The following is a 12507-nucleotide window of genomic DNA, read 5'->3' on the forward strand; positions in this document are numbered from 1 at the left end:
CGATATGGCCTAAATATGATATCACGATATTTTCTGACCTTTCGGCGATACATGATACGCATCACGATATTTTTCTTTTTTTCCCCAAACAATTCATTATGAGGCTTACCAAGACAGTATTTGAGTTTGCAAGCTAACATTAAAGACAAAATAAAATACCCATGCATTTTTATATTATATATTAGATTTAGATTATTGGATTATTAGATTATATATTGCATATATTTAGCAATGAGATATTATATGATTTAGATATGAAATATGATTAATTGAAAATGGGGGACCCTGATGTAAACAAGACGAAAGTCTTTCTCTGGTCTGCATCCTCCAGTCCACTGTTGTTGTATTGAGCTGTACTGTATTGTACCCATTCTGCAATCTATTAATAACGTTTTCATTCATTCAGACGGCAAACAATCATTTTGATTGACAGTCGAGTCTGCCAATTACGTCACACCGCTTGCACCCGCCCTGCTGTTCTTAGCACCAATCGGCAAGCGCGTATAAATTTTTTACTTCCGCTATATCCGCCATTGATTTTGACGAGAGCTCAATGACAACAACAACGGTAGCGGTAGCTCCCCGCGGCCGACGCTTTTAGCTCCGCAGGATGACTAAACGAGGCATAATGATTTTACTGCAACGAATGTTATAATAAAAGCCTTTCCATACATCTGTCTGATTGAAAACTTTATTAACAGACTGCAGAATGGGCACAACTGAGTCAGCACGGGCTGAGATATGAACAACTAATGCTTGCTATCTATCTAGGTCGACCTCGGACGTTGCTATGTAAATACACTGATGTTATTGAACGTGTAACTATATAACGTTAATGCCACAAAACGAATGCCTTTGTTATCATAAGTAGTAACTTTGATGCAGTAGTGTGTGTGTGGGGCGGAACTGTTCAAAAGTTTGAACGCGTGGACCAGATTGACGCGACACAATCCTCTTGGGCAAAACATCACGATATCCACGATACGTTTAAAAAGTGTATCGTTAATGAACTGTACCCGATATTTATATAATATCATCATATCGCCCAGCCCTAGCTTACGGGCCCTCAGGGGGTACACTTGTCGGGCCACACGTCCGCTCTGCCCCATATCTCATTGGCAGAGCGAGACGCGATAGCCAAGTATGATTTATAACGAAGGGTCATTTCATAACCTAGTTATATGAATACTGGCTGAGCGTCTCGCTCTTAGCACCCTGAGGTCCCTTGGATGGGTTTCCGCTTATGGAAATCGATCTGGGAAGGTGGATCGTGACCATTTCCGGCGTCATATAGGGGGACGCATGGGAGTGGCTTGGTCACGTGCAAGTGGGTGCATTCGTTTGTTTCGCGTGCACGCTAGGTACGTGGACATAAGAGGATATCTCATTGGCAGAGTGAGACGCTCAGCCAGTATTCATATAACTAGGTTATGAAATAACCTTTCGTTCTCAGCTGACCTATAGACAGTTTAAATCAGTTCTCTGCTGACCTATGGGAAGTTTAAATCAGTTCTCAGCTGACCTATAGACAGTTTAAATCAGTTCTCTGCTGGGCCCTCTGCTGACCTATAGACTGTTTAAATCAGTTCTCAGCTGACCTATGGGCAGTTGGCAGTTCAAAGCCATGATTCCAAGCCCCCTGTTTCAGTATGTAACTGTTTACCATTTTCTTATCAGTGTTTGCTGAACTTTTTTTTTTTTTTTTTTTATTTATTAATGGTAATTTTATTGTGCGTTTAATTTTATTTATTTATTAATTAATATTTATATATTTAATCATTTAAATTGTATTTTAATAATTTTATCATTTTTAGCATATTTTATTATGTTTTATCTTTTGTAATCTCTGCAACATTGTAAATGAGGGCCCATCAGGGAATGCAGAGCAGTGATGTTGTCCTACCTGTCTGGAGAAACTTCCTGCAGGGCATCTTGGCCTGCTCCTCACTCAGGATGGCAGCAGAGTCTGGAACAACAAACAACACTTACTCACTCACTCACTCAAGACACTCGCTGCTTCTGAATTCTCCATGGCACATACTAATTATATGCAATTTTCAGTATGTGATCCGTTAGTATGCAAATACTTTATGTGAAAGAGATTAGCATGGACATTGAACACTAAAAAGGAACCGTGTTTTAAGTATGGAGTAAATGGTTGCTACATGATTGTTTCCAATCCCACAATTCGATTTCCAGTTCAGCAAAACATTTTCCAAACAAACACACTAGCCAGTAGCCACTGAGGCATCGTTTGCGTGTTTTTTGTGTGCAAAACTGACAGTATATCCTCCTGACTGCACAACTAGCAAGTGAAAACAGCTGTGAGTGAACCATCTCCTTCTTCTCGTATTACGAACGTGCACTTCCACTTGGCTGTGCAGGTCCTCCATGTATGTTGTGTGTAGTATGTTGCATATGCTGCACTCCATGTACTGAACAGTAAACTCCAACGGTATGTTTTGTAGTATGATGTACATAGTTTATGTATGTAGTACATACAAGAAATTTGAAAACAGATACTGTGTACACCCTGCTACCAGAGGAACTGAATGTGATCTACAATGAAGATAAACTGTAGGGATGCAATGAGATTAATAAATGTTAAAGGGGTCATCTGCAAGATCCTCATCTTTGCTTATTTTGGTGACATCGATTTGGTGATAAGGTGATCATTGCTGTTGCGTTTTTGGACTGTATTGACTTGATTTCATCTAGACTTGTATTCCAAAAGAACTGCTGTTGTTGCTGCTGGTGACAACACATCACTTTCTGTGTGCCTGATTATTTTCCCAGGAATGTCCTACCAGACACCACTGTTTTGAACAGCCAAGAACAGAAAATGTAAAAGCATTCATGAACTAGGTATAGGTAGAATCACTATTGTTATACCAATAGGGAGGTGTAGTCTGACGTCACTGGTTGTTCCACCCGTATAGGGATTTATCATTGGGAAAATGGATTATCGGCTATTGTAACAATTCTGCCACATGGAATTTGAAAAACGTTCCACTTTTGCACAAAATGAGTTCCCTTCTATCAATAACATTATTGTTTAAGCATTTTTTATTGATATAAAATTCTGTGATTTTTTTAATGATTAATTGCGAATCTTTTCATGTTGAGCTATAGATTGGGGATGAATAAGCACAGAAAGGTACACCATGCCAACGTTAATGCTTTATTTGTTTTAAACGAGACGATTTAGAAATGGGCAATGGGGAAATACATTGGGTTGGACAGAGGGTGGAACACGAAAAACGGCAATGACGTAACCACTCCTATACTGCCCTGCTCTAGACTAGAACCCATCATATCCATCAAACCCTAACCAGTAACCACTCCTACACTGCCTGCCGTCAGCGCAATGTGTTCAACTAGAACCTCTCACAATCATCTATCCTTAACCACACCTCCGGCATCTCCCTCTAGTTTCTACTTTGCGCTCTCTCTCCTTTTTAAACAAGCCGTTACTCACTCAGCTGTGACTTCTTCCACTGGATTCTTTCTTATTTCCATCATTTGGAACTCATGCCTGGAGCTGCTCTGTCATCCTTAACACTTTGAGTGCCGTTCACGTAGATCTACGGTTCTGTCATCCGATCGTTGAGTGCCGGAAACGTAGATCTACGTTTCTGCCACGGTATTTCTTTTATTAACTATATCCATTCATAATTAAGCGGGACACCTTGTGCATACTGTTCTGAGTGTGTCTACGCTGGCAGACGGTATTATACTGCCCTCTAACGCCTTCGGCCAGTAATGCACCCGGTTAGAAATGGGTTTGTTTATTTTCTATACCGAGCTGCGGCATGGGGGCGGGTCCTAAACACTCCGGCAAAACACACGCTTATAGGGATGGCTTGGACAACTGACCCCGCCCGCCCGTTGAAGAGCAATGCCCAATAACGTCGGAGGGACGATCGCTGTGGATAACTGGAATGGCAATGAGATTATTGGATTCTTTTTTTTGCATTACTTCAGAGACCAGGTAAGGACACTATATATGAAAGCTTGCGTTGATCTGATATTTATTTCTACTGCGATTGAAGCTATATGTGTTTATGTGTCTGGCTGTTCTGCCGTTGGGATGCAGGAGGGGGGGGGGCGCCGGTCTAAACCACATTGCATGCGTGCACCACAAAGGATAATAGTGATGATCTAGCGTTGATTTCAGGAAGATCCGATAATCAGGCGAAAAATGTCGTGTTTATTAAATTACACAAAAACGCTGTTTTTGTGTCTTTTCCCTGGAATTGCTCAGAAGCGGCCGGACTATGTTCATATTCAAAACGGTATCAAACGGAAATGTACGGATGAAAAAATAATCTGTTTTTTGCACATTGACCAGAAGTAGCTCAATGAGACTCGACGGCGTTATTAGACCCATAGCGATACTATCAAATATAAGTTTAGTTCTACAAACTACAACTACGTTTAAGGAGACCTGGGAAGAATCTTCCCCTCCTGTTTTTCGTTCTGCTTGCTTCCCTTTGGAAAGTTGGAGTCTTCTCCCGTCCAACACATGACTGAACTCTGCCCTAATTGAGTATAAGCTCAGCTCCCCAAATGCACCCTCAACCACAGACCACTCCAGCACAGAGGTCACTCTCAACTGCAAGTCACTCTCAACCACAGGTCACTCCAGCACAGAGTTCACTCTCAGCCGCAGGTCACTCCAGCATGGAGGTCACTCCAGTACCTCTAGAGGCCAGACCAAGTGGCTATATGGTGCACCCTCCCCTTCCCCTCCTAAGCTTCACACCCGCAGGTCACTCTGACGCCAGGTCAGACGCCAGGCTATGTATTGTGTAACCCCTCAGAATGCATCCATGCCAAATAGCCATCCTGGCATGTCCCTATTCCCACTCACCTACTCTATCTTGCTTAATAAACTTTCTCACTAACTATTGTGTCTGGTGTTGTAAGTCTGAACTAGTGATATCATCTCCATCAGTGAATCCTTTCATTCTGACAGTCTCAGATGCAACAGTGAGCCTTACCTCTAAAATGGTCAAACCAGGATTTCTTGGCTCTGTGGTGCAGAACTCCGTTCAAATGTTTCTTCCTGTTATGCATGTTGTCTTGGAAGGAGCGATCACAGTAGTCACAGTAGTAGCGCTTCCCCATGATGTCACCTCAGGTTCTGGAGTCAAGCCACTTAGCTAGGTACCAACTCTTAGGATTCTGAAACACAGTAAAACAACAGAGAGTTAGCTAGTGGTTAATTGAGCCCTTTAGTTTTGATGACAAATAATGACAATGACATGTGGAGAGACTTGTATTCCCCAAAGGTTGCAAGTGTCATGTGAAAAAGGAACACGCCAAAATTGTGGGACATGCATGTACCGTATTCTCCAGAGTCAGACTGATTGATTGAAAACTTTATTAACAGATTGCAGAATGGGTACAATACAGTACGGCTCAATACACAATAGACCTGTCGCTAAACCACGGCCCAAATAGAATTTGTCCAATCATATCACAGCGAAAATCCTGCAAATGCAATCGGTGGATTCTACTGTGTCGTCGACCACATACACAACTGAATGTGAAGACCATTTCCAAGGACACTTATGTTTGCTCAAAGGTAAGGTCAATTCATAAAGACATAATATTTGACGGCATGTATTAGAAACGTAGACCAAACTATTAGCTAGCTAGCTACAGTGTTATCAACATCAACTTTGCGGTCATTAATTTTCTGTCTGACTTTTCTTCCACGCTAGTTAGCTGGTGTTTTAGCTAACTTAACATGTGCTGTCTTTTCCCCTCAAAGCACTTCTGCCGGCCTGTGGAGCAGCCTCCCCCAAATGGAAGAAGGTGGACAAGAGGAGCGAGATGAACGATTGAGAAATCGGGATCATCCCTATGTTCCCCGGGTCCTATGTTCCCTGGGTTCTATGTTCCCCGCTTTGATTGATTAATAGATTGAACATTTTATTAATTTTTATTATTTTATTAATTATTAATGTCCGCCTTGTTTCGAACGGTTAAGCTTAGGCCCTCTTTCGAACTGGTTACGGTTAGAGTTTGGAATCAGGGCTGGTGGTGGTCTAAAATGGTCAATCAATCAATCAATCAAAGCGGGGAACATAGAACCCGGGGAACATAGGACCCGGGGAACATAGACATGCTCCAAAAATGCATCCTATATAGACTCATATGCCAAAACATTCAGAAATACCCAAATGATGCGAGTTAGTTTTTTTATGACATGCACAACTACAAGCTTTTAAGAACACCGACATAACCGCTGAATATCACTGAAATCCAAGTTAATGTATATCTTAGAAGTTCTTTGTTTCAGGGGCGGTTATGGGGCTGTAAACAGCGACTCCTACAGTTCGGTCGGGGCGCCTGCTAAGCGCGGATAGGACCTGAGGGGGATAGTGTGGTCCTCCCACACGCTACGCCCTCTCAGTGAGAATCCGCGCTGCCAGGTGAAAAGAAGCGGTGATTGGCTGGACGTGTGTCGGAGGAAGCACGTGGTAGCCTCCACTCTCCCAGATGATCTGACTGTGGGGGGTAAGTGCGCAGCGACCAGGAAGGGATTGGGAATTGTTGTATGTCATAAATGTCGATATGAATTGAAAATGGGGGACCCTGATGTAAACAAGACAAACGTCTTTCTCTGGTCTGCATCCCCTTAACAATTGTGTGTATTGCGCCAAAGGGAACACAGTTTCTTGAGTCTGGCGTTGTTGTACTGTATCTATTTAGTGTTACTTTTGGGAGTAGTGGGGGAGAAATGAATGAATGAATGAAAACTTTATTTAACATATTGCAGAATGGGTACAATACAGTACGGCGCAATACAAACAATTGTTAAGGGGATGCAGACCAGAGAAAGACTTTCGTCTTGTTTACATCAGGGTCCCCCATTTTCAATTCATATCAACATTTATGACATACACAACATACATGACATTAGGGATTAATAAGAACGAGCCGCCTCGGAAGAAGACGGCCGCTGCTGCTGAAATCACCGCCTTGCGTCGCCTCGCTGGCTCTTCCGCTTCACAGCGCGGCAGCGGGCGATAAGGGGGGCGTGCTAGCCGCGGTCACTTGGGCTTAGTGGCCAATCAGAGGAACCCGGAAACCGAACTGCGTTGTATTTGGCATAGACGCACCCTGGTGCCCTATGGTTTCAACAGAAATGAGAAGGGGAGAAAAGAAATAGGCTACTGTTTGAGAACACTGCTCGTACTAGCTGCTACTTGAATATAGCTCCCCTCTCCACTAAAATGTATCAGCAATAGTAGTAATCATGGATTATCGTCATAGTTCTTGTAATCTTCAATCAAGTCAACTGTAAGTATATATAGCTAACGTTATATATAGCTAATGCTTGCATCACCATGGAGGTCTAAGGTAAATGTGTATCTCATGAACATACTTTTCAACTGCATATTGTAACCCTCTCTGTCTGCTTCTAGATGAAATATTTGTGTTATCTTTAAAAAAACAGGTCTATTACCTGCTGTGGTAAATCTCCCGCGGCCTAGCCCCTTTCGTGACTGTGAAGCAAGGCTTGCATCACAGTCAGGAAAGGGGCTACCTGCGGCCATCGTCAACAGTCATTCACGGTCGACTTTCTTTGTCAGACATTTCAAAGGGGGTGTGGCTTAGCGATAGGTATATTGTTAACACTTTGAATGCCAGCCACGACATAACATGTGTTAACAGCCCGCCCCCTGAATGCCCAGCACGACAATTCTCGTGAATCATTTTTTATTAGCGATCTGAATTCATATTTCATCAACCGAGTCTCCAGCCTCATCAGGAGCTCAGATGTGGAAAAAAGCGCCCCCTATCGTCTCCCAGATGGTAATGCACCCTTTTGGAATGGACTCAATGAAAATGGATGAGAGAAAAAAATTCCTAAATCCACATTTTACTTCTCACGCATGTAACCGGAGATGATCCCAGTCATTGTGGAGCCTCAGAACAGCGTGTAATGTCTTTACAGTATCTAGCGTTGGATCAATAAAAGGATAGATTTTTGGAATGGCGATCAGGAATTGGAATAATCTTTTTGGATACCATCTGATCTCAGGTAAGGAATCTATTTTACCAGTCTTAGGATAATCAGACCTGTTTTCACAGAGATATAAGCTTTTCCCCTATGTTTGATATGGCTGTTTGGCTTTGCGAGCGATCAGGAAATATATCAGAGCAGATATAAGATCGCCTATATAGCGTGCATACGTACACATATACTATCGATAATCTAGCGTTTATTTGAAAACGATTCATAAATAGGCCGAAAAATTAGAATGTTTTTTGTGTATTCTAGAATATTCTGTTTATTATGGAATATTTTTATTTTCCTTGAAAACTAGGGCTTTTCAAGATGCTATAAAACGGAAATGAACCGATAAAAAAACAATCCGCTTCGACAATGTTGACTGGAAAATGAGTCATTGATAAGCGACGGGCAGATTAGACACATAGCCATAATTTAAAACATAGATTAGGCAATATTAACGCTAACATTGAAGTGGATGCTGGGCATTCAAGCACTAAATCGTGCGCCCCCTGCTGGGCACTGAAAGTGTTAAGGCGATGCAGACCAGAGAAAGACTTTCGTCTTGTTTACATCAGGGTCCCCCATTTTCAATTCATCATAACATGACATACAGTACTATTACATCCAGACATTTATGACATAAGATATACAAATATACAGTACAGTTTAAGAGACAGAGTTTCTAAGAGAGAATATATACATTTGAGGGGGAGGAAACTGTACATTGGAGGGGGTTGGGTGGGAGTGGGGGGGTTTCGACATTTAGCATCCAATGTAATCAAAAAAGTCAACCAACTAACTAGATTCTTGTACCGGATCTCCTCTCTGGTAAACAAGAATACCCTGAAGACTCTGGCAGGAGCACTCATTCAAGGGTACTGCGACTATGCTTGCACCTCATGGTACCAAAGCACCTCAACCGGGGACAGTTTCGAATTCCAGCCTCCCGTAGGTGCTCTTTGAGAGAGGTTTTGAAGGTGGGTAGGGATTCACATTTTTTTACGGCTGTGGGTAGGGCTTTCCACATTGTTGTGGCATAATTGCTAAACGTGTTTAGTCCCTTGTTTGAGCCGAATCTGGGTTGACCATGATTTGTGGAACTCCCTCTGGTGTTGTGGTCGTGGTATTCACTGACCTTTGGGACGTATTTCGACATGTACATGGGTATCTTAGTGGTGTAGTGTATCTTGTAGACCAGGCCCATTGCAAGTTGATGTACTCTGTCGTCTACTTTAAGCCATCCTAGGTTGTCAAAATGGGCAGGGGTGAGGTGGATTTTAGGAGTAAGGTCAAGCAGTAGTCTGACCAGTTTGTTTTGTGATGTTTGTAATCTTGTTTTTAGTGCCTTTGAGGTGCTTTGGTACCATGAGGTGCAAGCATAGCCGTAGTACCCTTGAATGAGTGCTCCTGCTAAGAGTCTTCAGGGTATTCTTGTTTACCAGAGGAGATCTGGTACAAGAATCTAGTTCGTTGGTTGACTTTTTTTATTACATTGGTTGCCATTTTGTCACAGGAAAGATTTGCCTCTAGGATGGAACCTAGGTATGTAATTAATTTCATATTTCCTTGTGACAATATTGTCACCCACTGTAACTGGCCTTTGTTGAGTTTGTTATTTGATCCAAAGAGAATGGACTCTGTTTTACCCAGGTGTAATGATAGTTCGTTATCAGCGAGCCAGGTGCAGATTCTGCCGAGTTCAGAGCTGAGGGCTTTTTCAACCTGCAACTTGTCCCTGTCAAGAAGAAGAAGACAAGAAGATAGATAGAAAGCTATCCGGCAGCAAGGTAGCCTAGTTTAGCACAAATGAATGGATACGGAGACAGACAGACCACAGGCCTAGCCTAGCTGTTGGCAAAAAGGATATTGGTATGAATGAATGAATGAATGAATGAATGAATGAATGAATGAATGAATACATAGCATGCAGTGGGAATGGAACCCTAATCATGCCAGGCTCCATCAGGACCACGTATCAAGGTGGTATAGTTTATTAAGAACGATACAATTGGGATTTCCTCAATGCAATAATTCGAATTAGTAATGATATTATCATTTCTGGTAGCCTAGTTTACACAACTCAGCGCGTGTAGCCTACATAAATACGTCTCCCTAAAATACCGACGAGAGAGCAAATCTGCGCAATTATAAGTCTATAGGGACTAGACCCCTCAGACAATGCATACACAACACGTCAATACACCAACTAAATGCAACACTAACGTCAATATTAAACAACTGAGCTAGTTTTCCAGGTACCATGCATTGTTGTAAGTTGTAACGTTCGGTTCAATTTGTGAGCATCTAGTGACACGTTTTCTAACGTTAGAAAATGCGAGTTAACGCTTGATGTTGTTATCTAAGCAGTAAGCACGTTACCAAGTCATGCAGTCAAGTCAACTAACCTCAGTTGTTGTTATACGTTTAGTTGTGATGTTTTTCTTGAAGCATTGTTTAACACAAGACCAACAGTTCTTCTTCTTAGTCTTCTTCTTCTTCTGTTTTGTTATACGACGGATGACATCCAATAAGTTGCATTACCGCCACCTACCATGTTGGATGTGCATGTGATTCTGCTTTTTCTTCCCAAATAAATAAAACAAAAACAAATAATACAATGAAATAATAATAATAATAATAATAATAATAATAAATAATAATAATAATAATAATAATAATAATAATAATAATAATAATAATAATAATAATAATAATAATAATAATAATAATAATAATAATAATAATAATAATAATAATAATAATAATAATAATAATAATTGATAGATCAAATACACTAAGCTATACTCACCAATGCTGCCTCTTTCGGGTATTTAAGACTAGTATCATACAACATTCACTGCCGGTTTAATAAACAAAAGCTTCATATCCACTTATTTCATCCCATATGCATGTAATCTCAACATTAGTTGTGCTTTCTTGATTACTGAACAAGCCAACACTGGCCGGAAATCCACAGCATTATGACCGTTGTAACGGTGACGTCAGTTCCGATGAACGTCCACTCCACTCGGCATCATCATGGCGCTGGCGAAGTCTGTCTACAACTTGATCTTCAGGAGGACGTCGACTTTCGCAATAACCATTATTGTGGGAGCAGTCTTCTTTGAACGCGTGTTCGACCAAGGAGGAGACGCTCTTTTTGAGTCACTGAATCGTGGGGTAAGTTACACAGACTTGTCTGTTTTTACAAAACATTTCCCTGACCTTCTTGGCAGAGGACGAATCGTTAGCTAGCCCGCTAGCCAGACGGCTAACGATAACTGGGCCAATTCCCCACATATATAACATTAGCTTTCTTCTGTAATGTATCTGCTGCTGCTGTGCATCAAATGTGTTATTTACCGTTAACCGATTGATCGGGTTTGTTATTCCAGAAACTGTGGAAACACATCAAACACAACTACGAGGAGAAGGAAGAGGAATAGGCGTCTCTCTTGTGATGCTGCTGCTGCGGAAAGGAAACTCTTAACCACAACCGACATCATTATTGTTATTATTCCATCTCTTCTGACTGCCTCCACCTGGACCATCAACATGGGACATTGTTCTGAAGTAGTCCAGTCATGGCTGGCTGCTGTGCTACCGGCTACCAGAGACCCTGCTGGGGGTAAAGAGACTGGGCAGAGCACCCTGGATGTGGAGTAAAGATGCCAGTTGTCAGTGGTGGCCCTCTCCCCTGTCACTGCACTTCTGTCCCTCAACCTGTACATGTATTGTTAAAAGATGTGTTAATAAATGTCATATAAACCTTTTCATATTGTTTTGTTTGTAGACATGTACCATCTGATATTTTATTATCTAAAACTAACATTCACTGCAAGGCAATGCTGTTATTGCTGCTTAGGCAGGTATGACTAGTTGTCTGATGCAGCTATATACCATGTAATCTTTCCAAAGCCAAATACCAGATTAATGTTAAATGTGTGTAAATTACACGAATGATTAATTCCCACAAGTGTATTGTGTGAAATGGTGATTGGTGATTGTTGTATGTGTTTTTGAGCTTCATTAATAGGCAGTGTTACAAAACTAGAATTTCTCATTAATATGTAGTCTTCCTAAACAAGATTTTTCCTTTCTAACTATAGTATTACATAATTTGGCTCTTTCTACACAACAGATACAAATGTGGAGCAGCCACAATAAGAACATGCAATTGTTATTTTACAAGGTAGTATTATTTTACCATGGGTAGTAGGGGTGTTACGATTCTTCAGGCAACGATTCAATGCATCATGAAATCTTCATTTGACCTCGTATTGATTAATTTTCGATCAGTTAATTCCCCAAAAAATGTTGAATACACAAATGTCGCTGGGGGAACTGATTCACTCAGCATGAATGGACTATAGGTCAATAAAAACAATACACAAAAACAAATTTATATTTTGATTTTAACATTCAAATCGATGCATTGAATCGAATACATTATAATCGATGCATCTTTACACCCC

At 41.2% G+C, this 12507-nt stretch overlaps 2 protein-coding genes across 3 annotated transcripts in view; one reads left to right on the forward strand and one right to left on the reverse strand.

The window, feature by feature from the left end:
* The window catches only part of zmat5 (zinc finger, matrin-type 5), a 32024-nt gene extending 21492 nt beyond the window's left edge, over positions 1-10532 (reverse strand). Inside the window, exons 1-4 of one of the 2 annotated variants that reach the window (XM_084325516.1) lie at positions 10438-10528; positions 9679-9767; positions 5004-5187; positions 1904-1966 (exon numbers count right to left, since the gene is read on the reverse strand). In XM_084325516.1, the coding sequence (XP_084181642.1) occupies positions 1904-1966; positions 5004-5130 (190 nt within the window). In that variant the 5' untranslated portion in view covers positions 5131-5187; positions 9679-9767; positions 10438-10528. Of the gene's footprint in view, positions 1-1903; positions 1967-5003; positions 5188-9678; positions 9768-10437 lie in introns of both variants that reach the window. The other variant, XM_084325517.1, reaches the window with a different exon arrangement.
* Positions 10533-11039: 507 nt separating this feature from the next.
* uqcr10 (ubiquinol-cytochrome c reductase, complex III subunit X) lies at positions 11040-11804 on the forward strand. The gene is made up of 2 exons (XM_084324653.1): positions 11040-11212; positions 11428-11804. Exons 1-2 carry the CDS (start codon positions 11072-11074, stop codon positions 11476-11478), a joined length of 192 nt encoding a protein of 63 aa, XP_084180779.1. The 5' UTR covers positions 11040-11071; the 3' UTR covers positions 11479-11804.
* The last annotated feature ends 703 nt before the right edge of the window (positions 11805-12507 follow it).

Source organism: Notolepis coatsorum (assembly GCF_963971535.1).
Source record: "Notolepis coatsorum genome assembly, chromosome: 11".
Classification (NCBI taxonomy): Eukaryota; Metazoa; Chordata; class Actinopteri; order Aulopiformes; family Paralepididae; genus Notolepis; species Notolepis coatsorum.